Source organism: Crocodylus siamensis, chromosome 3 (assembly GCF_052110815.1).
Source record: "Crocodylus siamensis isolate JL-2025a chromosome 3, ASM5211081v1, whole genome shotgun sequence".
NCBI classification, from domain to species: domain Eukaryota; kingdom Metazoa; phylum Chordata; order Crocodylia; family Crocodylidae; genus Crocodylus; species Crocodylus siamensis.
In genome coordinates this window covers 48576956-48604003 of record NC_143397.1, presented here as the reverse complement: position 1 = coordinate 48604003, position 27048 = coordinate 48576956, and the positions used below count along the sequence as shown (strand labels likewise).

General features: G+C 42.8%; 1 protein-coding gene across 1 annotated transcript in view; it reads left to right on the top strand.

The window, feature by feature from the left end:
- MCTP1 (multiple C2 and transmembrane domain containing 1) overlaps positions 1–27048 on the top strand; it is a 500289-nt gene that overhangs the window by 186735 nt on the left and 286506 nt on the right. Inside the window, exon 3 of the mRNA XM_090038277.1 lies at positions 7183–7297. Coding sequence (XP_089894403.1) covers positions 7183–7297 — 115 coding nt within the window. The remainder of the gene's footprint in view (positions 1–7182; positions 7298–27048) is intronic.

The following is a 27048-nucleotide window of genomic DNA, read 5'->3' as shown; positions in this document are numbered from 1 at the left end:
CAAGCTAAGGAAGTATGGACTGGATGAATGTACTTTAAGGTAGATAGAAAATTGACTGGAGCATTGGGCTCAGAGAGTAGTAATCAATGGTTTGATGTCTAGTTGGCAGCTGCTATCAAGTGGAGTGTCCCAGGGGTCAGTCCTAGAGCTGGTTTTGTTCAATGTTTTAATCAACAACCTGGCAGATGGCATAGGGTGCACCCTCAGTAAGTTTGCAGATGACACCAAGCTGGGGGGAGTAGCAGATGCACTGTAGGGTAGGGCTAGGATTCAGAGCGACTTAGAGACAAATTGGAGGATTGGGCCAAAAGGCATCTCATGAGGTTCAACAAGGACAAGTGCAAAGTCCTGCACTTGGGATGGAATAATCCATATACCAGTACAGGCTGGGGACTGACTGGCTAGCAGCAGCTCTGCAGAGAGGGATCTGGAAGTTACAGTGGACAATAAGCTGAATATGAGCCAGCAGTGTGCCCTTGTTGCCAAGATGGTTCATGGCATCCTGGGCTGCATTGTGTGTGTTGCCACTAGGTCTAGGAAAGTGATTTTTCCCCTTGACTCAGTAATGGTGAGGCCACATCTGAAGTACTGTGTTCGGTTTTGGATCCCCCATTACTGAAACGATGTGGAGAGATTGGAGATAGTCCAGTGGAGAGCAACAAAAATGGTTCAGGGTCTGGGGGACATGCCTTATGAAGAAAGACTAGGGGAGCTGCTCTTATTTAGTCTAGGTAAGAGAAGACTGAGGGTTCACCTACCTGAAGTGGGGTTCAAAAGAGGATGGAGCTAGACTGTGCTTAGTGGTGGCAGAAGAAAATAAAGGAGCAATGGTCTCAAGTTGCAGTATGGGAAGTTGCGGTTAGATATTAGGAAGAATTTTCTCAGGAGAGTAGAAAAACACTGAACGAGGTTACCTAGAGAGGTGGTGGAAGCTCCATCCTTGGAGGTTTTTAAGACCCAGCTAGATGAAGCTTTGGCTGGGATGATCCAGTTGGGGATGGTCCTGCTTTGATCTGGGGTTTGGACTAGAGGACCTCCTGAGGTCCCTTCCAACCCTAACTTTCTATGATACTATAAACTTGTAAGACTTTTGCATTGCAGAAATAAATTATGTAGCTGAAAGGTGAGTGTTCCTGCTGTTTTGTCCTCAGAGGATGTTTGTTGTCTTAATGATTAACATCTTGATTAATGTCAAAAGACCATGTCACTTTTTGTCCATCATCCCAACATTTTATTAATGGTTTCATAGTGAAGATAAAATGATATTAAAAATGTTCAATACATTTTACAGGATTATAGAAGATGGTATTTTTTTCACAATCCCCTTCTTGAGAGGACTTGGCATCATCTGGTGGTGCCAGCTTTAAGGAATTGCATACATATGTCACAACAAATCTTGTTGTGATGTCTTTAGTCTAGATTCATAGAAGACAAGCAGCTATTTTGCATTTCAAGTGATTATGTGGAATGCGCAAGTTTTGAAAAATTATTGGTGAAGCTATTAAACTGTAGAAACAGAAATGATGTTATGCTGTGATGGACATTGAGGTTTCTTGTAGCTAATAAACTTTTCCTGATTTGCATTTTATTTATGTGACAGGTGAAATGTAGTCTGAAAGCTCTTTCCATAGCTGTATGCTGATATTCATTTTTAATCTATTGTGAAGGCAATAGGCTATAATAGTCTTGAGTGCATAGCAAGCAACTGATGTGGACACAAAATGTCAGTAAGACTCAAGATGCAATGACAAAGACCTAAATGCAAGTTTAAAATATTTTTAAATATTTCAGCCATAGCAAATTTTGATCTCCAAGTATTCAGCATTTATACCATAACATGGTTGATAATCCTGATCATAAACATCAGTCTTCACATTTATTTCCAGAAAAGAGAGTAGCATTTATTCCTAATTGCCATTTTCTATGGACTTCTGTGTTACATTTATAAACGCTTTTTTGCTTAAATGGTTCATTTCATAGTTTCTTCTATAATTTCAATCTCTGTTTTTAATCGTTTCCTTGTACAAGCCCCAATTTCAATCTCCATTTTTAATCTTTTCCTTGTACAAGCCCCACGCTATGTAAGATACTGACTTGACCTTATACAGTTTAACAAACTGTTAATATCACTCTGTTAATGTTTCTAACATTATTTGCCAGTATAACTTCATGCACATTCTATATATCTGCTTTACCTGTTCTCTCATTGACCTGTTCTCTTTGTCTGTCAAGAACTCCTTTCCATTTGGATTACAATTTAATGGTTGTAAACAAAACTCTAACAAGAATTCAAAATGCCTTGCTCACTTTGCAGTGTTCTTACCATCCCACTTATCTTGCACTTTTCTCCCCTCCCTCCCCCAAACAAAACAAAATAGAAACAAACAGGAAATACTTCTCTGGAGATGCGTAAAAGAAACCACTCTAAGAACATCTAAGTGATGGGGCACAGGCAGGAAAGAAGTCAAGGAAGAGTTAAGTGCTACAGCAGGTGGTATATCTTCTGTTTCATATACTCCCTGAAAGTGAAAAATAAGATAGTGGGCAGGAAACAGTTTGTTTTATTTTTAAATTACTGTTATTGTTTTGGAACATTTTATGTCAGGATCATTTCAGTATCATGTCATATGGTCATCATGGATAGATAAGGACAGAGCTAGTCTGCAAGCACTGAGCTGCTCCTCTTGCATGGAACAGCTACTCAGCATTAAATACTTTTATTTTAAAAATATAGCTCTTCTCCCTATAATGGCAAATATCAGCTTATACAGATGAGTGAAAACTGATCACAAAAGTAAAGAGTGAACAGTTGCACTCTGCCTGTGAAGTGGTAGGACTCAGGAATCACAAAATCAGTTGTATATCTAAAAGGAAGATGTGTAGCAGAACAGCTGTCTTAACCAAAGGAAAAAAATATAATAGTCTATCTGAATCATGTGACTGGAATATAGTAAACATGAACATGTTGTCAAGATATGAGAATGTCACTATGTGCTTTGGTCAGCTTTGTGCCTATAGCAACTATAAGATAAAAGCTAGTATTAAGGTCTGTGGATTATAGCTACAAGACTGTCTTGCTTATGATAAATTTTTTAGTCAACATTTGTTTTACTATTTTTCTTTTATTATTACCTTAAGAAAAACTAAAGGAGGGAAAATTATAATTTAGAAGGTTTTTGAAGGAATGGAGAAGTGAATTCTATCTGTGTTCCTTTCTGTCGTGTTTGTAACTTGCAGGTACATTTATTGTCAGGGCCCAAAAATCATGTGATAAAATATTCATTGCATAAGCTGATTACATTTACTCAAGTTAGTTTAATTACTGTGAAATAAATAAAATACAAATACACTCATTTATGGGCGACTGGTGACGCTTTAGTCAGAGGGGGGCATGTGCCTCTCCAGTGAGGGGGGGACTGATGCTCCCACCTGCCCCCTTGCCCATTGTCTAAGCAGTGAGCCCGGCTGGTCTGGGGGTGTACCAGCACTCTCAGGGGTGCATGCCTTATGCATCACCATTGTACTCATTAACGAAATGAGTATATTGAGCTTGTAGCCACATAAAGTAGGATTCTGTGTCACTTTATATGACCAAATGGCTGTTTTCTGTTAAGTGGCATGTTTGATGCTCATGCACAGTTTGTGATTCTAGCACCCATTCAGCATACACATCCATATGGCTGTGCAATATGCACAGTAGGCTACTCAACAAGATAAATGTTTAGAATGAAGCCTGGAAAAGTTTGAGGTCAAGTTATGGGAAATTAGCTCTAAAGCTGAAGTACTCTCAGTGATATAAGTGAGATCTCTTTGATTGGATAGTGGAGATAATGGTGGGTCCTTAAGGGATTTTCAGGTCAAAAGCAACACCTTACATTTTGCTAAAAGCACTAATATTATGAGTGCCTAGAAAGCTGTTCTTTTTAACACTTCTCATTTCACACCAGTGCATCTCCATTTGCTTCAGTAAAGGGACTCCCTAAACTAAGTGAAGTTCAATTTCTGTCCCATATGCTTTACTTTTATCTGACATGACAATATCAGAGTTAGATAGTTATAAATTAAAGGGATTTGCAAAAGCTATAAAAAATAGGGACTCTACTTTGAAAATGACTGTGCTTTCTGTGAAGTTGTACTCTACATCAGTGGTGGGCAAATGGCTGCTCTGACTGCAGAGTGCAGGTGGAGCAGAGCAGGGATTGTTGGCTACAAAGGACCAACTCGCAGGATCATCATAAATTCTAGTTTATTAGACAGGATGTGAAGTTTTAATAACATTATAAATGCAAATTCTGGGGGGTTTATGATGGGTAGTGGTCACCTTAGCATGCGCGCACACACACATGCATTCACTCATTCAAACCCATGTAGTATAGTAGCTGCAGTGATTGTGAGAGCATTGGTGTTAGTATATGTATCTCTCTGAGGCGCTGCAGACCTGCTGTTGATGGTCAGCTTCCTTCAAGGCAATGTCTTCTCCAGGAGGGGGTTGCCTGCTTGTCCTTCTGTCTTGGTAGTTTGGGTGCTGAATGAGAGGGCACTGCTGAGGGTCACGGTTCACTGCCTTTTATTCCTTCACTGGCAGACTTGTGTGATCCCCCAGCATTATCTTGGTGGCCCAATCTGGAGGTCGCTATCCCACATGGGTCTTGAGTAGTGCATAACAGCTGTTAGTCACAGTCACGGAGGGGGGTTCTGCCCGATGGTGCAGCTTTGGAAGTCCACCCTTGATTTGACTGACTCAGTGGCTGTGTCCTTGTAAGTTTTAGGTAGCTTGATTAGCTTAAAATGGCTTGTAGAGTAGAGTTTTGTAATGGTAAATTCCTGTGGCTAGACTTTTGTCAACTAACAGCCAGAGGCAATTGCTTTGTCATGCAATTATCTACTGATTCATACATACTTGCGTTCACTCAGGGGGACTAGCCCAATACAGCAATACAATTCCAGTGATTAGGCAAGAAAAGCCAAGGTGCATTGAAAGCATGACTCTCAATATATCCTGGTGAACACATTCCTCCTTTGATTAAGAACTGCTTCCCAAACCTAAAGTTTTATGCTAAATCAGTCTACATGACTGCGTCTAACCTAACGCACTTACTGTCCCCAGTGGCCTTTGATCCTCACTACCTCACGTTGCATTTTCATATTTTGTTCACAGTGCATTTTTATATTTCATGTCTCATCTTTGCCCTGGCATTCTGTATTTTATGTTTTATACCTTTTACCAAATGCATTTTTCTTTAAAGTCATACCTTGTATTACAAGAACTATTATAAGAATACATTGGAATTGTCTTACAGGATTTGCTTTGAAGTGGATATTTTAGTTCTTTTGTTTTCTTTAGAGACACTTAGCTCAGTTGATATGTAGATGTAGTTTGTAGGTTTCTCCTACAGAAAACCATTTCAGCTTTCTGGCTTGCTCTGAGCTTTGCCACACCCATTCAATGAGTGTGCTAGGTCTCTGTCAGTACTTAGAAGGAAAGAGAAACGCACAAAAGGGGGTGGGGTGTAGGCAGGAATGGGCTTTTGTTATATCAGTGCCCAGAAGGGGATTGGACAAAGGGAGCTCCCTGTTACAGGGACTGCTTTGGAGCTGCTGGGATCTTGCAATGGAGGCAGCTTGCTCCAGCGTCAAGGCAGAGCTGCAATCTATAGCTTGCACACTTCAGGCAGGGGGTTACAGCTCTGCCCCTGCTCTGGACCAGGCTGTCACCGCAGAGATGCGATCTCCTGTTTGCATGTCTCTGCCTGGAGCATTCAGACTACAGATCACAGCTCTGCCCTGGCTCTGGAGCAAGCTGCCCCCATTGCAAGATTCTAGTAGCTCTGGAGCAGCCCCCTGCCCTGGTCTACCACCAGTTTACTAGCACAGCTGGGGCTGGTCTCCATGGCAACCCCAGCCTTGAGCTTTCACAGTGCTGCTGGCTGGGGTCTCCATGGAGACTGCCCCAGCCATGCAGGCAGGGGCTGCTGGGAAATGGTGTCTGCTGCTGACCGGATCTGTCCCGTGGGCTGGACTTTGTCTGTCCGTGCTCTGTATGGTCTACCTAGAGATAATTTAATGGAACATAGACATGGAGAAGAATGGGTGGTTATAAAGAATACCTGTAGTTACTTTGGTGTGAATTTAAAAAGGTATCATTCTGTTAGAATGTGATTGACATGGATAGTCCAATGGTACTAGATATTTGTTCCCAATGTTCTCTAAGTAGTTACTGTATATGAGCACTTGTACATGTGACAGGGGTTTAGTGCTTACGGTTGCATTCTGCTCCCCTAATTTGAAATGGAGGGTTTTTAATTGAAGTGGAGGGGTTTTATTTTTCTATCAGTTTTTTTTTTTGTCAGTGGAGCCTGCCTATGGCTGGGGGGTGAGCTGCTGGTAGGCCAAGCAGCCCCTGAGCTGCTGGTGGCCCTGGTCCTTCCCTCGATGGTGGCAGCACCCACTGAGGCCACCGAGGTGGGCTTGCTAGCAGGCCGGGTGCTACCCCAACTTGGGTTTGGGGAAGAGTTGGATTGGGCCAGGTGCTGCCTCTGAGCTGGGGCAGCACTCAGCCTGCTTGCAGCCTGCCTAGGCAGCCCCGGGCAACACTGTAGCCATGGAGGGAAGGACCAGGGTCCCCCACACCTCAGGAGCTTCTCAGCCCACCAGCAGCTTGCCCTAGGCCACAGAAGAAGCAGGCAGGCTCTGCCAAAAACAAAGAAGGGATTGGGTCCCTCACTGCTTCTCCCTTCAGCAGGTGCTTGGTAAAGGCACACGCAGTGAGGGACCCAATCCTTTTTTTCTGTAGAGCCTGCTCGTCTCCCCCATGGCCCAGGGGGGTGAGCTGACTAATAGCTGCAATGCACCATTGCAAACTAAATTATATCAGGATATAATTTCATTTGTAACAATGCAGACTCATTTTAAAAAACGCCAAACTCTTGCACATGTACAGTGTGACACCATTAAGCCACACAATGTGACAATTTTGTCTTGTGTACATGGTAATGGCATCACATGTACAAGTGCCCCATGAGTACAACCATTTCTCTTCTGACATGTAGTTGCTTTAGATCCCTTTTCCAATTTGCAATTTGTCCTGTATAACTTGGGTTATAATTAGTACTTTTCTGTGAATTTGCTAATAGTGTTTTGTGAACCATCCGGTTACAGGTTTTATTTTGGGTTTTTTTTCAGAGAACTAATGCAGTTGGGTCCAGTAATGCAGATCTCCTGTCAGCTAATCCGGGAATGTACCAGTTGGACATCACATTGAAGAAGGGACAAAATTTAGCAGCACGGGATCGTGGAGGTAAGAATATTCTGATGAAAAGTTGTCTTGCCATATGTATATTCTGTAAGTGATGTATTTGGTCATTCAATGACCTAAAGTAGGAATATTGCTAATCAGTCAAATTAATTTATAAAATGTCTCTATAGGCTTGCTTACCCAGGGACACTAAGAAAGGGAAAACTGAATTAACAAAAGGTCCAAAATTAAAGTGCTTTAGTTAAACTATTAGGCTAAGGACAGACCTTCAAAAAGCCGAAGAATCAATCTAAGTTGCCTGGTTTGCTGTAAACGGCACAGTTTAGATCAGTAGCAAAAAGAACAAGCATTTGCCTTAGGGAGGAGAGGGCAAATCTTAGATTGGATTCCTCCATTTTTTTAAACCAGTCTGTGTGCTGAACTTCTGTTCTGTTACAGGTTTAGACCAGTTTCCTATCACTTATACCAGTAAAAGCGTAATGTCTGTACCTGGCCTTAATGGCCTTTGCATCAGCTGCAATTAAGTAAGCAAGGATATTCCTTGTCTGAGTTGGAGCAGCCACACAGGGTTTTAATGTAGTTTAACTAAATGTTCTTTTGATTCATGTCTTTTTTTTTTAATTGGGCTTAACTTTCCTAAGGGACACCACGTAGAAAAGCTACAAGACTTGGATCAATTTAGTTGAGAATAGATTTGCTTAAATGTGGCTCTGCAGGCTGCACTGGTAAATAATACACCTGCAATAAATCTTCCTCTGACTACTTTTGTCATTAACTTTTTCAATATAAGAGTATGCAACTTTTGGTCAAATCCTAAGATTTCATAAGTTGCATTTAGGATACACATTGGGCAAGTTAGTTTAGAAAAAAAAGTTGACCCACAGGAATACCTAGTTTAGTTGTATTTATTTCTTCTCTACCTGCAGAGGCAGCTCCCATTCAACATCAGATCACCAACATATTCTGTCTTTAGTCCATCTGACTTTTCTGAACAGCAAATTATATATGAAAAAGTTATGTTTGCTTCCATTCACTTATTAAGGTGCCCTGGCACAAGAATTCCAAAACAAACCAAATAGGTAGAAATCTCACCAGAGCTTATACCTTTTCTCATCTTTCTAAAATCAAAACTGTACGACTCAAAACTGAATAATTGTTTTTTGGGAGATCTGATAGTTTGAGGAACTTTTATATTCACAATTTTTGGATTTTACTTTGTATTATCCATTCTCTGTAGCAATATCAAAATACAAACTCCATTTTTTTGAGCATCACTTCAATCATAAGACTATGCTAAACAATGGAGATCTGTTGCAAAGCATTTTCCATGTGACATCAAGGGGCTGTAATGGAACCTTCAAGGCAAAAATAAATGTTTAGACTTTTCGGAGAAGCAGAATTTGTCAAAGAAATGGGATCACTGATCAGATGATCAGTTACTTAACCTGATAGAGATCTCAGCTGCATGTCATAGGTAAATGGAGTTATTCCAGATATACACTGCTTCAGCTGAATTATAAATATTGAGGTTTTTTGCAAGAACAACCTGTTATTGGATTCTTCCTTTTGATACATAGATGCATTAACAAATTGTACTTCATGTGTTAATAAAACAAGATATTCAAATGATTCATTCCATGAACTGGAGACAAATCCATATAGTTAGCTTGGTTTCAAAAGGTAAAAAGTGTCAGAATACAAGTATTATTTGTTTTGTTTACAAGTGAAATGAAACTAGGAGTGTAAATGTCATGCTTTATATATGAGGAAAACTGCTGTAACTAACATTTACAAATACGTTTTATATCATTATTTTTGTATAGTTAAGGCACTTACATAATTAAAGTACCAGGGCACCTAAAAATTAGGCGCTACAGTGTTACTCTTATGTATCTGGTATCTGAACCTTGAGTAGGTGCTTAAGCTCCCAATATATGTAGTGCATGAGGAAAGTTAGGTGCCTCCAAATGGCAATTTAGATTAGTTGCATGCTGGCTAAAGCTAGCAAATAGAACCACTGCACAGGGAATTATTTCTTAAAACCCGCCCCTCTCTAAGCAGGTTCCTGACAATCTCCTGATAATAAGAATCTACCGACAATAAGAATCTACCATCATACTTTCCAGAAACTGAGCAGGGATCAAACATAGACAGAAAAGGAGATAGTGGGTGGGCCCTGCACACTTTTAATGTAATAGCCTAGTGGTTAGAGCTGAGTTTCTCAGGAAAGAAGAGGCTTGGGGTCCGTTCTCTGTACAGCCTGAGCAAGTGCATCAAACCCATATTTTTCATTACCCAAAAGACTAGTCTAACCACTGGGTTACAGATTAGTCTGAGCAGAGGCACTTTCTACCCCTCCCATTAAAGCAGTGCACCTTGTAGAAAAGTGTGCCAGAGTCCTTGGGCCAGAAAAAGGAAACACAAGAAGAGATGTCACACTGTCATCAAGGGGTGTCAAACTCACCCTGTGCAAGAGTCTCTCTGGGGTCAGCACTTTGCTGAGGGAAGGGATGCCTAGGGAACTTTTACAGGCAAACAGGGAGGCACTTTGTCTATATAGGCACCTGCTGAACAGGGACTTTCTGTGGTGTATCAATGTTTAACTACATCAGTTTTGCCTGCTTGCCTATAGCCACATCTAAACAATCAATTTGGTGTACCTATGAGCAGTGCCCTTGGCCATGCCACGCTGCTCTGTGTAAACCTGGCTGGTCATCACTGTTGTCATGGTCAGTTAACCTGGCCCTGTGCTTGTGGCATTGTGCAGACACGGCTGTGCTTTTGGGTCTGCAGAGCTTGGAGGCACATGGAAAGTTTACTGTATAAAGTTATCTTAAATTCTTTTTTTGCCTCTTCATCCCATTGGTGTGACTTCAGGGATATGGGGACACTAATTGATAATCAGGGAGGGGAGACTCTGAACTCCTGGCACATTGCAGCGATGCTTGTATAGGCCAGGGAACAAAGTGGTGATTGGCAATCAAAGGGAGGGGTCATGAGATACATACCTTAATGCCCTGAGCTAGCAGCATGGTGGTGCTACTTGGGTATTCTAACCGAGAAACTGGAACGCTTACCACAGGAATGCTTCCAAATAGACCTAGTGAAGTGGGTAGTGAATTTCTTCCCTGCCCCTTCCTTCAAACTCTTGTGCAGGTCACCTGCATAAAAGTCTGATTACTTGGGTTTCATGCTGGTGCACTGAATTTCTTTCTTAAGGAATAGGTAAACTACAGGATAAAGATTAATTTTCTTTTCTTTTACCTTCTCTGATATTAATTTATGAACCAAAGTTTCATAGTTTCATAGTTTGTAGGGTCGGAAGGGACCTGAGCAGATCATCTAGTCCGACCTCCTGCCATGGCAGGAAAGAGTATTGGGGTCAAATGACCCCAGCTAGATGTTCATCTAACCTCTTCTTAAACACCCCCAGGGTAGGAGCCTGCACCACTTCTCTTGGAAGCTGGTTCCAGACCCTAGCCGCCCTGACTGTGAAGTAGCGCCTTCTGTTATCTAACCTAAACCTACTCTCTGCCAGCTTGTGACCGTTATTCCTGGTCACTCCTGGCGGTGCTCGGGGAAACAGTGACTTCCCTAATGCCTGCTGATCCCCTCTGACTAGTTTATAACAGGCCACAAGATCCCCCCTCAGCCTTCTCTTTTGGAGGCTGAACAGGTTCAGGTCCCGCAGCCTGTCCTCATAGGGCCTGCCCTGTTGTCCCCTGATCATATGAGTGGCCCTCCTCTGGACCCTCTCGATGCCGTCGACATCCCTCTTGAAGTGCGGCGCCCAGAACTGGACGCAGTACTCCAGCTGCGGCCTGACCAGTGCCGCATAGAGGGGAAGGATCACCTCCTTGGACCTGCTCGAGATGCATCTGTGGATGCATGCCAAGGTGCGGTTGGCCTTCCTTACTGCCTCTCCACACTGCCGGCCCATGTTCATCTTGGAGTCAATGATCACTCCCGGATCCCTTTCCGCCTCCGTGCTGACAAGAGGGGAGTTCCCCAACCTGTAGGTATGGTGCCGGTTGTTCCTCCCGAAGTTCCTTGTCTGTTTACAGGAACCTATTCAGAATATGTTGTAACATGATAATCAAAGATATATTCTTACTCATATCTTCACTGTCAGGCTGTTGAACTCTTCCAAGTAAACATAGTAGACTTCAAATGAATCCTGCACACTTCCTGTTTCCCAGACTGAAATACAGAGGTCTAAATCAGTCTTAGGAAGAAAAGGAAAAGTGTGCAGCTGTATTTTATATAACTAACTACAATAAGAAGCACTGTCAACAGTAGTCATGGTTATTAGCTGAAAAATTGTACTGTTGATAATCACAACAAGGGAAGTGAAGAATATCATTCTTTTTCTCATGGCAGGACCAACAATTTGCAGCTGCACATAAAGAAGTGCTGATTTTGCAATTTGAAAATAAATCCTTATACCGGAAATGAAATATTTGAGTTGCTTTATGCTGAGCATGATGGAAGTAAATTCATTCAGTTCTTCATCATGTCCTCTTTTGAGATGAGAAATCCTACACTTGTGCCTCTCCTACCTCCCAGTTTCAATAATAAAGTATAAACAAATGCCTGTTTAAACATATGTAACATTGTTTGGTTTTAATGCAAGCCTTTTGTAGCTACTTGATATTAATCACATTCCTTTTAGACATATTTAGTAATATCTAGGGCTGGGTATAGAAGTTTTGTTTCACAGGGAGGACCTTTACTAAAATATAAACTGAAATGTTAATAGTAGTGAGAAAAGAAAAGAAAGTTCTTCTGGTCTGTGATATATTGGTATTTTTGCCATATTGGTGTTGGAGTGATGTTAATGATATTAACTATGATGGTCCAGAAATTCTTTGTGGCAAAGATTTTTTGGGGTGATATCTTTTAGTAGGCCAGTTGCATAGTTGGTATAATGTTAGACAAACTTTCAAATGCAAGACTTTCTTCTTCAGGTCTGAAGAGAAAAGCAAGCTCCTCCTCGGACCTGAAGAAGAATGCCTCAAGCAGGACCATCCCCAACTATATCATCGCAGCCAAGGCTTTGTCTAGCCGGGTCTTAAAAACCTCCAGGGATGGAGATTCCACAACCTCTCTGGGTAACCTGTTGCAATGCTTTACTACCCTCCTTGTGAGAGAGTTTTCTTAATATATAACTTAAACTTCCCTTGCTGCAGTCTCAGATGATTGCTGCTTTTTTTTTTTTTTTTTTGTTATTTGCCACCACTGAGAACGGTCTAGCTCCATCTTCTTTGGAATCACCCTTCACATAGTTGAAGGATGCTAGTAAACCCCCCAGTCGTCTCTTATTCAGACTAAATAAGTCCAGGTCCCTCAGCCTCTCATCAGAAGTCATTGTGGCCCAGCCCCGTAACCATTTTCATTTCTCTCTGCTGGACTCTCTGATTTGTCCATATCTTTTCCATAGTGAGGGGCCCAAAACTGGACACAGTACTCCAGATGTGGCCTTGTCAGTGCCATATAGAGGGGAAGAATTGCTTTTCTTGATCTGCTGGCAATGCTCCTACTAATGCAGCCCAGTATGCCATTAGCCTTCTTGACAACAGGGGAACACTGTTGGCGCACATTCAGCATATTGTCCACTGAAACCCTTGGGTTCTTTTCTTCAGAGCTTCTGCTTAGCCAGTCTCAAGCCTGCACCTGAATATGGGATTGTTCCTTCCTAAGTGCAGGACTTACACTTGTCTTTATTGAACCTCAGCAGATTTCTTTTGGGCCAGTCCTCCAGTTTTTTGAGGTCTTTCTGAATCCTAGCCCTACCCTCCAGTGTATCTATTACTCCCTGCAACTTGGTGTCATCTGCATACTTGCTGAAGGTGGACTTCATCCCATCTTCGAGGTTGTTAATGAAGGTATTGAACAAAACCAGATCCAGAACTAATCCCTGGGGCACTCCACTTAGATACTGGCTAGACATCAAGCCATTCATTAAAGCCTCTTAGCCTGATGATCCAACCAGTTTTCTATCCATCTTGCAGTCTGTTCATCCAACCCATACTTCCTTAGCTTTCTTTTGAGAATGTTGGGGGAAACCATATCAAAAACCATATGAAATCAAGGTATATCACGGCCAGTTTTCTTCCCACATCCAGAGCCAGTCCTTTTGTCATAAGAAGGCAATTAGATTGGTCAGGCATGATTTACCTTTGGTGAATCTGAGTTGACTGTTTGTAATCACCCCTACCTTCTCCAAGTGCTTAGAAATGGATACTGAGGACCTGCTCCATGATCTTTCCAGGGACTGAGGTGAGGCTTACCTGTCTATAGTTCCCTAGATACTCCTTCTTCCCTGTTTTAAAGATGGGCACTGTATTTGCCCTTTTCCAGTCATCTGGGACCTCTCCCAATTGCCATGAGTTTTCAAAGATAATGGCCAGCAGCTCTGACGTCACATCGGCCAACTCCCTCAGAACCCTTAGGTGCATCGTATCTAGACCCTTGGACGCATACATGTCCAGCTTTTCTAAACAGTCCCTAACCTGTTTTTTCACCACTGTTTACTGCTCACCTCCTCCCCAAACTGTGCTGCCAGGTGCAGTAGTCTGGGAGCTGACTTTGTCTGTGAAGACTGAGGTAAAAAAGGCATTGAGCACTTCATCCTTTTCTACAACATCTCTCACTAGGTTGCTTCTCCCTTTAGTAATGGACTCCCACTTTCCCTGGCCTTCCTCTTGTTGCTGACATACTTGTAGAAATCCTTCTTGTTACCCTTCATGTCCCTTGTTAGCTGCAACTCCAGTTGTGCTGTGGCATTCCTGATTTCATCCCTGCATGCCTGAGCAATTCTCTTATACTCCTCCCTAGTCATTTGTCCAAGTTTCCACTTCTTGTAAGCTTTCTTTTTGTGTTTTAGCTCACTGAAGAGCCAAACTGGTTTTCTGCCATACTTGCTGGTCTTCCTACACATCGGGATGGTTTGTTCTTGTGTTCTCAGTAAGTTTTTTTTTAATATACAACCAACTTTTCTGGACTCCCTTCCCCCCCAGATTGTTCTGCTAGGGGATCCTGCCCATCAGTTCCCTGAGTCAGTTGAAATCTGCTTTTCTGAAGTCCAGGGTCTTTACTCTACTGCTCTGCTTCCTTCCTTCCTTTCCTCAGGATCCTGAACTCAGTCATCTCATGGTTGCTGCTGCCCAAGTTGCCATCCACTTCTATGTTCCCCACCAATTCTTCCTTGTTTCTGAGCAGCAGGTTGAGAAGGGGATGGCCCCTAATTGACTGCTCCAGCACTTGCACCAGGAAGTTGTCCCTAATGCTCTTCAAAAACTTCCTGGATTGCCTGTGCACTGTTGTATTGCCCCACCAGAAGAAGTCAGGGTGATCAGAATTCCCCATGAAGACCCCAGGGCAGGTGATCTGGAAACTTGCACTAGCTGTTTGAAGAAAGCATCTCCCACCACATTCTCTTGGTCTTGTGGTCTACAGCAGACACCCACTATGACATCACCATTGTTGTTCTCCCCTCTGACCCAAACCCAGAGACTTTCAACAGGCCTGTCTTCAGTTTCGTACTGGAGATCTTAGCAATCATACCACGTTTTAAAGCACAACTCCTTCTTCTTACTACTGGGATTCCAGACAGACCCAAGAGAGGCACAGCCAGGCCGAGGTCTGTGAGGACCTAGTTAGGGAACTCCTGGTGAGATAGGACGTGTTCATATCAGCAGGTCCAGATGATCTTCACCCCAGGGTGCTGAGAGAATTGGCAGGGGTATTGAGGGGCCCCTGGCATGGCTTTATGAGCACTTATGGTGCTCTGGCAAGGTGCCAAATGACTGGAAAAGGGCCAATGTGGTCCCCATTTTCAAAAAAGGGAGGAAGGAGAACTCAGGAAACTATAGGCCCATTAGTCTTACCTTGGTCCGGAAGCTCTTTGAGAAAATTATCCAGGAGCACATCTGCGAGGGACTAGGAGGGGAGATTATGCTTAAGGGCAGCCAACACAGGTTCATTAGAGGCAGGTCCTGTCAAACCAACCTGGTTGCTTTCTATGACCAGGTCACAAAATCCTTGGATGCAGGTGTCACAGTGGACGTAGTCTTTTTGGACTTTAGGAAGGCCTTCAACACTGTCTCTCACCCCATTCTCAGTAAAAAATTAAGCGGCTGAGGTGTTGATGCCTACACAGTCAGATGGGTCACAAATTGGTTGGAGGGCCACACCCAGAGAGTAGTGGTGGATGGGTGATTTTCGACCTGGAGGGATGTGGGCAGTGGAGTTCCCCACGGCTCAATCCTCCCAATCTTGGGGATGTGTGGCCTGGCCTCTTCAACCAACGGAATGTACTCATTTTCCTCTGTTGCTAGGGCTCTGTATTGTTCTCCAGGCAAACTGTTGTAGGTAGAGATGATGCTTCCAGCTTCTACCTTCCTGGGAGTCCATGTCCTCTTTCTTCTGTATCAGGACCTCTGACAGTCCTCCTTCTGCAGTTCTAGAGGTGTTCTTCAGCATCAAATCGATGAAGTCCTTATGGTGGAGGATGCTTCAGAGTCTTGCCATCTCCTTCTATAGATCTCTTGCCTGCTTCCTGAGGGATATCACCAGGAGGCACTGCTTACATCACAGACACTCCTCCACCTGGCTATCACTGGAAGAAACCTGCAAGCCACTTTCTCCACAGTGCCTGGGTGGAAGTCTCAGTGGTGAGCAGTCCTGCCTGGACAGACAGCTCACAGGTGCAACCAGAGGAAGAGCTAGCAGTGGCAATAGCTCTGGTATTGGGATGTCCTCCTGCCATTTCTCTGGGCATCTTAATCCAGTGCCTCTCTCTTCCTTTCCTGCTTTCCAAGCAGACCTTCCTTAGCAAACTCTTTGTAAGCTGGCCTATTTATTGCTCCTTGGTCTCAAAAGATTCCCTTTTCCCTGCTAACCTGCTTCCTCTCACTAGGCTTATAGTGATGGAAGGTGAGAGTTTTTGGGCAAGCTCCCTAGTGAACTCCCCCTAATGAACTTGTCCATGGTTCTTTCTGACTTTAAAAGCTGTAAGTAAATGTGCAAAGTGAAATAAGAAAAAGATTAAGTCCTTTATTCAGCCTGTTCTTCCCATTGTATATGGGTAGTTTAGCAGCTATTCTTTTCCATCCTTAGTGGATAATCTCTGGAAGAAATGTTGCAGGAAGTAGCCACAGGAAACCAGTTTTCAGTCTATCCCATACTAAGAGTAGTATGGGACACTTAGTATGTGTTAAATGTCAGCCTGCTTCATGAAGTTAATATGAGCAATTTGCAGCCCTCCAGAATCCCAGGATGTACTGCTCTTAGTACTCCCACTTCTGCTTCAAGGCCTGTTCTATCCACCTACCAGAACTGTGCTTCCAGGGAAGGGGAGGGTGGTGGTACCAGTCCCAAGGTGACACTCCCAACTTCCCTGGTGGGGGGTGGCCATGGCCTACATGACACCATCCTAAGTACCCTTTGAAACCCTCAAGGTTCACTAAGGCCTGCCACTTTTTCTTGAGTGATCTAGTGTGAACAGTAATCCATCTAGCTTTGTGAACTGAACTGCACTAGAGAATGTCCTTCTCAGCCCTGCAGAAGGGCTGTGAACTGAAGTCGTGAGAAGGTGCTGGAACCATTAAGCATTTACACACACGTTCAGGGACCTGGGGGTAGGGGGAAACACTTTAATTATAGTGGCTCTGAGAGCCACCCTAATTAAAGCACCTGGAGCATCACATATATCAGCATACCTGTGCTGAAAAATGGTGGTGGGGGCACTTCAACTAAAGTTCATCGAACGAGCTTTAGTTAAATCAGCCCCACTGCCATTTTTCAGCACGGGGACACTGATGCATGTGATGCTAGAGTCTGGAGTATGGCAATTACCATGCTCCAGCAAACTCAATTACAGCATGTCAGAGCACCCGCAGTACATGTGTATAGTTGTTACACGTGCCCATTGTTACTACCCCTAAGGGCACGAAGGTCAGCTGACAAAACCAGGTGGTCTATGAATGCATCACAGCCCACTTCATGGCTCTAGGGGCACTAATGGGACTGGCAAAAAAATCTGCACTAAAATCAAGTGCATGAAATCACAGTATGTTTGGAGCAGAGATGCCAGCAAGATCTCTGGTGCTATGAGGATCGTAGTCCCTGTCTGCAAGTTGCTGTCCAGGGTCCTCAAGGAGGACCCTCTCCTGGACCACTCAATCACTCCCTGCCACACTATGCGCTGTTCACCTGCAAGCGCAGTACAGCACGATGACAAGAACAATGACAAAAATGATGGGAGAATCTCTTCTCCATCAACTGCTACCAAAGTGGCAGTTGAGGAGCATGAGAATGCCTCTTCAGAGGACTTGTTCCCTACCCAGGCCCAGGATGCCCAAATGGAGACAGCCTTGATGAGGTCCTCATCAAACAGGTGGACATAGACAACCCAACACCTACTTCTAGTAATATCCAGCAACTCCAGGGAAGAAAGGACAACTGGTGGGGTGATCAGTGTTTGGGGGTGGTGCATGACCCAGGGAAGTACCTAGGTGCAGAGATGGCAATCAGTACAGATTGCCCCCAGCCTTTGGAATTTACTAGAAAGGAGGGGACATTGTATTCTGTCCAATGCAAAATACACCTGTAAAAGTATGCATGGGAATCCAGCACTGCTGCACTGTATGTGCTAACTATAGAAACACACACAAGGCTCCTTCTACTTTTTCACTCCTCAGCGTTTTCTCTGGTGTGTGAGCGCTCAGGAAGTTTTAGTGCTGATGACATGCAAAGAACACAAAAGGACATTCCCACTCAGAGAATGTTCATAAATAAAAATTTCCAGGGGACCAGTGAGATTAGATGTTGGAGTTGCTTGGGGACCCCTCTGCACACCAAGCTGACACTAGTGGCAGGACTGGCCAGAGGAGCTGTTAAAAATTGTTCAGCAGACTTCTCTAGCTTAGAACCACCAGTTCCTGGAACTGATGAGGAGCTCAGAGGGCCAGGAATTAACCCTTGAGGCCTGTGCATCCTTCCAGTCTGTCGCAAGAGTTGTGAAAGTTTTTTGGGCAGGGTGGTTATTGCTGTGGAAGAGAACCTGCACCAGAATTGCAAGACTGCAGCCGCCTATCCTCCTCCGATCAACAAGAAGCAATGCCACCAGCCTCATGTCAGCGTGGGCTACCTTGAAGGCTGGCTGCTTCCCGCCCATCTTCCCCCACCCTTCCCTGGTCAGCAGCTGCCACCACATGGTTAGTGGAAGCAAGAGGAAGTGAGCCAGGTATGCCACATTCATGCCAAATACTCCAGCTGCCTCAGCCAGTAGGAGCCTTACATTTGCCTGGTGTTGATGGATGCTAAGCAGGGAGTATAGATCTGAGCAAGAGGTCTGCTGAACACCATGGGAGGGGTGGTCCTTCCCTTCTGTGGCAAGAGTTATCCAATTACTCTAATTGGGACCCAGCCAGCCAATTTATAACTTCATGAGCCAGGGGCGCAAGGGATAGGTTGTGTCCTCAAAATCGAAGGGGAATGATCAGTCCACCGAAATGCGTGGTGGGAGTACCAGGGGCAACCTCACCCTGTACCATCATTTCTGGGAAACTGAAGTTCTTCAATATGTGGGCATTGTATATCTGGCCTGACCACCCAACACTGTTAGTGAAGTGCCCCCGGTGATTCATGAGTCACTAGAGTATAACTGAAAAGAACCCCTTCTGATTTATGTAATCTGAGCCGCAGCAAGGGAGGCACAGAATGGGTATATGGATCCCCTTGATGGCCCTGTGCATTTTGGGAAGCCCATCTGTTTGAATGGAGGGACTTTGAGCCAGGTGAAATTAGGCCCCAGCTACTCAAGTATGGCATTGCACACTTCTTGTATGGCCACTTTCGTTTTCTGCCCCACACTGAACTGGTTGATGATAAAACAGAGGCTGTTGGTGTTTGGCAACTTCCAAATTACCAGGGCCATGTGTCTCTTGATGGACAGACCATGGAAGCCCAATGTCATGGTGCTGCAGTAGGGGAGACAGCTTGGCACAAAGGTCCACGACTGTGCTATGGAACATCCTAAAGTTTCACTACTACTGCTCTTTGTCCCAGGTTCTGAGCATGAGGTGCTCCTGCCAGTCCAAACAAAATCGGTAGTGCCCAGCAGTGACAAGGCATCTGACAGCAGGTCTGACTGCACCACATCTTATGCAGCATAATGTGTGCCTCCTGCAAGTGGGCCAGTATGACACAATGGCAGCAACATGGTCCTCAAAGTAGTGCCTTACCAGGGCAGGAGCTCTTGCTGCTGAAGCACAGAGTGCCTATAGATTAGAGCAGCCAGGGCAAGGATTTATTCAGTTCCTCCACCTGTCATCTTCAGGAAGCCCCAGGATATCTAATTACAGGTGGGACAGTTGGTCCAGGGGGAGTTGGAGATCCCATGCCAGGTCTAGGAGGGATTGGAATTCTCATACTCAGTGAGACAATTGGTCAATTAGCACTTTCTTCTGGGCTGTTTTTGGCCACTTTTAGAAATTTGGGGAAAAGTTGCTCCAGTGCAGCATGCCAAAATAGCTGTTTAGTAACCCTTTACTGATGGATTGTGATCTGTGCATGCTAGAGTTCATAGAAAATATTACTGTGCACCTTTTCAAAACATGTTCTAACTTTAACATTGCATAACTTTTCGCAGATTTAACACATACTAAGTGTCCTGTATGACATGGTCCCCAGTCTGAGGATGTGATTGGGTAACTCGATCCATCTGAGCACACACGTGAGACCATGCAGAGCTCAATACGTTTACTTTAGCTCTGTAGGGATGCAGGAATCTGCCTGTGGGAAGCTAGTTGCAGGAGTGGGCCTACATGTAAAACTCTTGGATGCCTATACACCTGCAGTGAGGCTGCTCTGCTGTGTTGTAATCACAGCGTGTCGGAGTAATTACTGCACTCCAGCAGACTCCAACGTCACATGCATCAGTGTCCCCATTCTAAAAAATGATGGCGGCGGCTGCTGTTTTTCAGTGTGGGGATGTTAATATACATGATGTTCCAAGCGCTTTAATGAGAGCAGATCTTGGAGCCACTCTAATTAAAGCAATCCCCACCGTTTCCAAGAGCACTTGTATAAACACCCCTTGCTTCTCAACACAAAAAACTAGAATGAAGAGTATACACACGTGTAGGCGTATACATAAGCACAAACAGTAAAGAAATAAGATTATAAGAAATGTATTCCTTTATAAAAAATAAAGACAGCTGACTTCAATTTAACTTGCCTTTTCTGATAGAAATTATTAACACGAATAAATATTATATTGGCAGTCTACACTGAGGACAGTTAGGAGGTATAACCAAACAGATATAGAGAAACAAATCAAAGAACTCCAGTTAAAAATAATGATGTATCGTCTCATTTAGTTCATTATTATTCTAATATTTGCATAGATGCTTAGCGCTGTACACTGTGAGTAGTCCCATATATATAGTGAACTGTTCACCATGCAGAAAATTGAACACAAATGATAAAGCTTTACACAGTCTGGAAGAATAAATGGAAATAGGACAGAAGTGTGTAAAAATGGGTGCTTGGGAAAATACCTGTTAGGCTGTTATTTGATACTGCTTCAAATTATGAAAGCCAGGGGACAGTCAAATTAAGTACAAAATGTTTTTAAATGACATAAAGGAAAATTCAGTATTACTCAACATACATCTGACCTATGGATTTCATGGTTGTAAAATATACTGTAAATTAAATTCTTAGTTTGATTAAAAACCATAGTAGGCCCCATCTGCTGTTACACTAAAATAATTTCAGAGATTATTCATCCTTACTCTTTGGAGCATAAAATGTTCATTAGCTGAGCTTGAGTGAAAATTTCCCCAGTTGTGTAATATTACACAGTTGGTCAGGTAGAATATGGTGATTTCTTCTGAAATATTTGCTGGAGGCAGAATTCAAATGGATTGTAAGAACAGTTCATTAGTATAGCAATTCAAACATCTTTCTAATGTAGCAAACAGTCACAGTACTACATTAGAAAAACATTATAGACAGCATAATAGATAGCTGAATGCCGAATTATTGAAAGAGCCTTTTGGATATGTATCTTGTGCTAGCCAAGAAAAAGACATGCCAAAATGTACTTTCATGTAATTTAAATACTACTTTAAAAAAAAATCTTAATTAAATCTTAAAGCGGCAGGCTTTTCAACACAAAGGAAATCATATTGGAATAGAAAGGCTATACAAAAGACCATATTGCAACAGGAGAGAGACATATAAATCAAACCTGGTAGAAAATTTAGTTTATATTAAGATTTTCTAAAGGCTATTATATTAGATTCTGGCTGTGTCAAAAATATGCTTCATAAATATGTATTTGCAGAGAATTTTCTAGGAATATGGCCAACTTCTCTGGAAAGAAAATTATATTGTTTCGATTCTACTTCAAAAATGAGATACTAAGGCACTAACTACATAAAAATTGAAAAATTGCTTGGCTTCTAACTAAAGTTTACCAAACTGTGTAGGTATACAAATGGGCATTGTGTGAAGAACATCTGTAGTTTTATTTAAACAACTTCTAGGAAAAAGCACTAATTACATTGTTTGGTGTTAAACAGATAATCAGTATGTTCTAGTTTATTTCATTGGAGTGAGATACCTTGGAAATGTAGTGACAAAATCATTTAATGTTATCTAGCAAGGGTGTCTAACTCATCATGCCCAGCAGGCCAGGTAACTGGTGCAGGGTTGGTCCATAGACCAGATGAGTGGCCCAGTGAGCCACGTGCTGGCCCCCGCTCTGGATCCAGTATGCAGGGCAGATCTGCTGTGAGCACCATGGCACTGGGCAGCCTATGGGCTGCTTGTTATGCACATGCCTAATCCAGTTCCCATGCCTTGTGGGGCATGCACTGGAACTAGCCCTGTGCACTGTGTAGAGTGTGCACTGGAACTGGCTCCACACGCCACATGGAGTGCATGGAGTCAGTTCAAGATCCATCAGTGGCACAGAGGGATCTGGCTCAAAGGCCAAATTTTTTACACCTCTATTATATGGTATACCCAGCAAGCTATGGCTAAATCAGTAAATCAGCCTCTGTATGCAGCAGGTTTGAAACGGACCTGACTTCAAATAATCTTACAACTCACACTTTATTAGCACTTATTCTTGCATTTCATCTTTTGGGTTCCCCTTAGATATGGAGATTTGGAAACTCAAAAACAAAAAGTTGCTTTACTGTGGATACTTCTGTAAAGCAATGGGTGGAAATGAACAAGAAGGAATAAGAAAGCCAAATAGATCACCAGGGTTGCAGGCAGGAAAGAATGTTTTTCTTGGGTCAGATTTCAAGGAATATCATGCTTTTGCTTACATCTATATCCTCCTTCTAGGATCAGGTGATCAGATATTAACCCAATAACTTCTGTGTCATTGCAGTGGAAGGACATTGGTAATGCCCTTGTCTCTTCTACTTTCCAACTGGCAAGTTATAGGGTGGTATTGTGTTTATAAAATGATCTATTGCTGTGGTGAGCATCTGCAGTGGACACCTTTTAAGACTATTCGGAGAAATGGTGATCTGCAAATGCAGCGCACAGAGCTTGAGAAGCACCTTACAGTCTAATATTCCTAAAACAGTTCAGGGAGTAGATGACTGTGCGGTGTTTCAATGAGCTGATGAAGTTAAGTTGAGCTAAGTTAGCTAATTTAAATTCCAATAATAATAAATATATAGTTTTGTTCTTTTATGTCTTTTCCATTCCTGAAAAAGGAGGATCCCTGCCTTTAGAAAGACTTGCACAATGGGAGCTTCTTGCCCATACCACTTAGCACCAGCTCCAACTGATGGTCCAGGGGTTTAAGTTAGAGCCTTCTAGACCCCATTAGTCTTTGAGGGACTTCACAGCCTGGGAACCTTTCCGACTCATTATTAATTCAGTATCAACTCTTTATTTTCTTACTTGTTCAATTACCACTTGGCTGCTAATCCACTTTTATCACCCCTCTTTTATCTCTGCCAGTGAACCCATCACTATGTATGTCTGTTAGGCTCTTGCCTTTCCTCATTCCCATTTCTCTATTTTGCCATCTTCCATTTCCTTTTCCCATGACTACCTTTTACAATTACTGAGTGCCTACATAATGGGGGAAAAAAACCTTTAACAATATAAATTAAACCTTTCCAAGGAGCACCTTAAATTATCTTATCTATTTTATGTTCTGTCCACACCTCAATCTTCAGTGTAACCCAGTCTAGCTCAGGGCATTTACCCAGCTGAGAGTAAATTAACCCATTCCATACTGCTATAGCTAGACTGCTTATGATATTTAAAACTGCTGTGTCTTTAGACTATGCTGCAGCCTTTGCACCTATCATAACTTAAAATCACACAAATGTTTTAGCACTACTCTCCACATTCCCAGTTCCCTAATCATAAACATGTGGGTTGTCAGATCAGGACTTAAGGATATGTCTACACCTGAAAGTTGTCTCTGTTTTGGGTGTCTATGCTGAATGATCCCAAACAACTGCTGTGTGAACAGTGAGTCCTTGTTGCTTTGTCATTCTGGTTAACTTTCTGTTTGACATCATTGCATCTATGCAGCACCACCTTTATAATAAATGCTTAGCATTGTAGATGAATATTCCATGGTGAATAGCTCCTGCATAGCCCCTGTGCATCCTGGGATTGTTTTTCATGTTTCTTGTGGAATACATACCGGAAAGCATTGGAGTTCCAGGATTGGCAATCAAGCCAAATTAATCTTGTGATTCCATGCATTTCACCCCATCATCTATTTTGTTGTTATAAGTTAGTGCCAGTTTTAAGAATCCTTAAGTAGAATGCATGAAAGTGCTTGAGTGATAAGATACTCAAGAGGATTAAAATACACAGCCTGCTCCAAATATATCTTGAGTTTGTAATAACTTTAAAGCAACCAATACAGGGTACATGATTAGGATTCCCAAATGATTTGAAGCCATTCATACCTACCTACTCATCATTGCCCTCCACATGAGAGCTCAGAATTCTTTAGGGTGGGGAGAGAGATTTCTCCATGCTGGGAAACCTGGCTGATCCCCAAGGACAATTGTTCAGTCTTTGTATGGTCAGTTTTGGAAACATCCATAACTTAGCATCTAATGACATTTTAGTCTGACTTCTGAAATAGGAAACAGAAGTTTTGTTCTAAGCTCCATTCTTTTTTTTATTCTGGGAGATCCAGTTTTGTGTGGCTATAGTTAAATGAGATCTGCTTGACACTAGTTTGTGCAGTTGCAGAATGATTGTGGCAGCACATTTAGAAGATTCCAAAAGTAGACAGCATTGCCTGATTTCAGGGTTGGGGACTGAGTAGTATCTGCCTTGTGACAGTTGCTTTGCTATGTTTCGCTCACCTTTTGTGAAAGCAAAGTAGAATCTTGATAGAGAGTGGGAGTAAGAGGTGGACAGACTTGCTGAACATTTTGAACCAGGGAGGTGGCTTCTAGAAAAAACTAAAAGGAAAAGAGCACAGAGTCAGTGTTATGTTCCTATTTTAAGGTAAGGGCAAACTCGTGAATAATGCATACACCTGATTAATGCATATATCTTGGCAACTATGTAACATGGTGAGAGGCTTTTAGGTTTATGAATGTGGAGAGTTATGATGTGTAGGGATTTTATTAATTGTTCAATCTCTTATGGAAACGATATGAAATTTTAAATTTTTTTTATTACTAGCAATATGATATCACACTGAACACTATGAATGGAATCTTTATTAAACAAACATGGCATTATGCAAAATTAAAATTCAAGTGCAAAAGTAAAAAAGTTCTGAGAGCAGTCAACCAGGTGCTTTCAGGGTAATATATTTTATGTATGTAGGGAAACAAAAAAATACTTTCCCCTTTTGGAAGTATGTAGAGTTATGCACTGTCTTGTGGTGAGTTTTGGAGGTGGGGGAACTGTTTATTGGATGTGATAAAATGAAGGGTATGTTTCAATAAGTAGTTAACAGAAGAAGACAGTTGCAGAACATGCCTGCATTACGTTGCTGGCCTTGAATATTGTGCTAGTGTTTTCCAATAGGGTTATTTTCCTCTGCATAATTCTATTGTCCCTCTGTGGCAGGATGTCCTTCAGGGGTGGCAATGAAGCCCCTGGAGCCCCTGCAGCCCTCACATTTGTGGGCAATCACCCCTTCAGTTGTCTGCCATACCTTGATGTCTTTTATTTGTTTAATGAGGGAGGCTGCTCCAGGGCTTCCCAAATTGCTCTCTGAAATGACCACCAGGTACTTGCAGTTGCTGCTTTATGGGCTAATTGCATGCCTCCGTTCCTCCCCTACACCATGCCCCATGCCTGACAAATCTCTTCCTCATTGATATTGTCTTTCACTTAGCCCCTCCTCTGGGTTCCCTGGACCCTCTCTGGTCCCACATTCTCAGCCCCTTTATCTGGGCTCCAGATACCACCTGCCCCCCCCAGTCCCTAGGAACCTCCTCATCCCCTTATTTCCTCCCCAGACCTCCAGACTGCTCTCCAAGCTGACCTTCTGGAGCTGCAGCCATACTGCTGGGGTGGTGTACTGTCAGCAGGCTCCAAGATGTTACTGCTGGGCTTCTTGCAGGGCCTGAGCTTATACTTGCCCTAAGGCCAGCCCAGCCCTGAGTCAGATGACTCCCTCCACCATGCCTAGCCTCTTCTGCCAGGTCTCTGGGTCAGCTGACTCCCAATTAGCCCTGGTCCATACCTGCTGGTGGCTTCTCAGGCTGCCTGACCTCTTAAAGTGGCAGGCACCCCAAGTGCCCTTCCCACACCTGCATGCTTAATGAATCTTTCCCTCTCCTCCTTCTTTGTTCCTTCAGTTTGGGTTGTGGACATGAAGTCAGTAAACATATTTATGGCCTTCTTTTCTTCCTGGGTAGGATGCACAAACATTAGCTTAATTTTAACACACCATTCCTTGGTATGCACAAAATATACACAGATGATAGGAGAAGAAAGAGAAATTGAAGAAGTCATCCTTGGCCAGTTTGAAGTCTCCAATCCAAAAACAATAATGTATAGCTTTTCCTTCAGTTTTGGAGTACCCACCCCATAGATGCTTTGAAGTCTTGAGTGTACTTGGAGATAAAATATATTTTTAAAATTTCTTCTTGTTTGTATAGAATACTCAAGCCTGGGGCAGACATCAAAAAATCATGGAGGCACCAGGATGGTTAATAATTGAATGAACACCCATTTACAGGGCAGGAGGACAAGGTGTGCATACGAGATGAATGATGATGTATTGGTTTGCTAGAATGAATAGGAATGAAGTGTCAAAGGAGACAGCATGATGCTGCCATAATGTAACATTAAACAGTTAAAAGAGGTTGAAGTTTCAAGGGCAGAGATCTCTCAGCCTGTGTATTTCCATGGCAAAAATACAATTAACAACCTTTTAAAGCTTTAATTAAAGGAACAGAATAAAGAAAGGAAAAGCTGTGAAAGCAGTTAACGAGGCATTTATCTTAATGATGTTCCTTATTCCCTTGTACTGACTGTGATTTGTAAGGATGCCCCCTCTCTTCACTCCTAGTTTGACTGTCTTTTCCCAGCCACAAAGTTGCAAGTCAGATTTGTAAATTTGTACTAACACTGTCATGTTTGGGGCACTACATTTTAGCCGTCTTTTTTTATAACAAACCCGAAGTTTGGCAAAAGAAACTATTTTAATCAGCTAATCCAGGCAAATAAAAGACAAAAAGAGAGGGCTAGGAAACAAATTGAATAAGGTGAGGAAAAATAGCATGCATGAAGGAAGGAATGCAGGTCTTGCATTC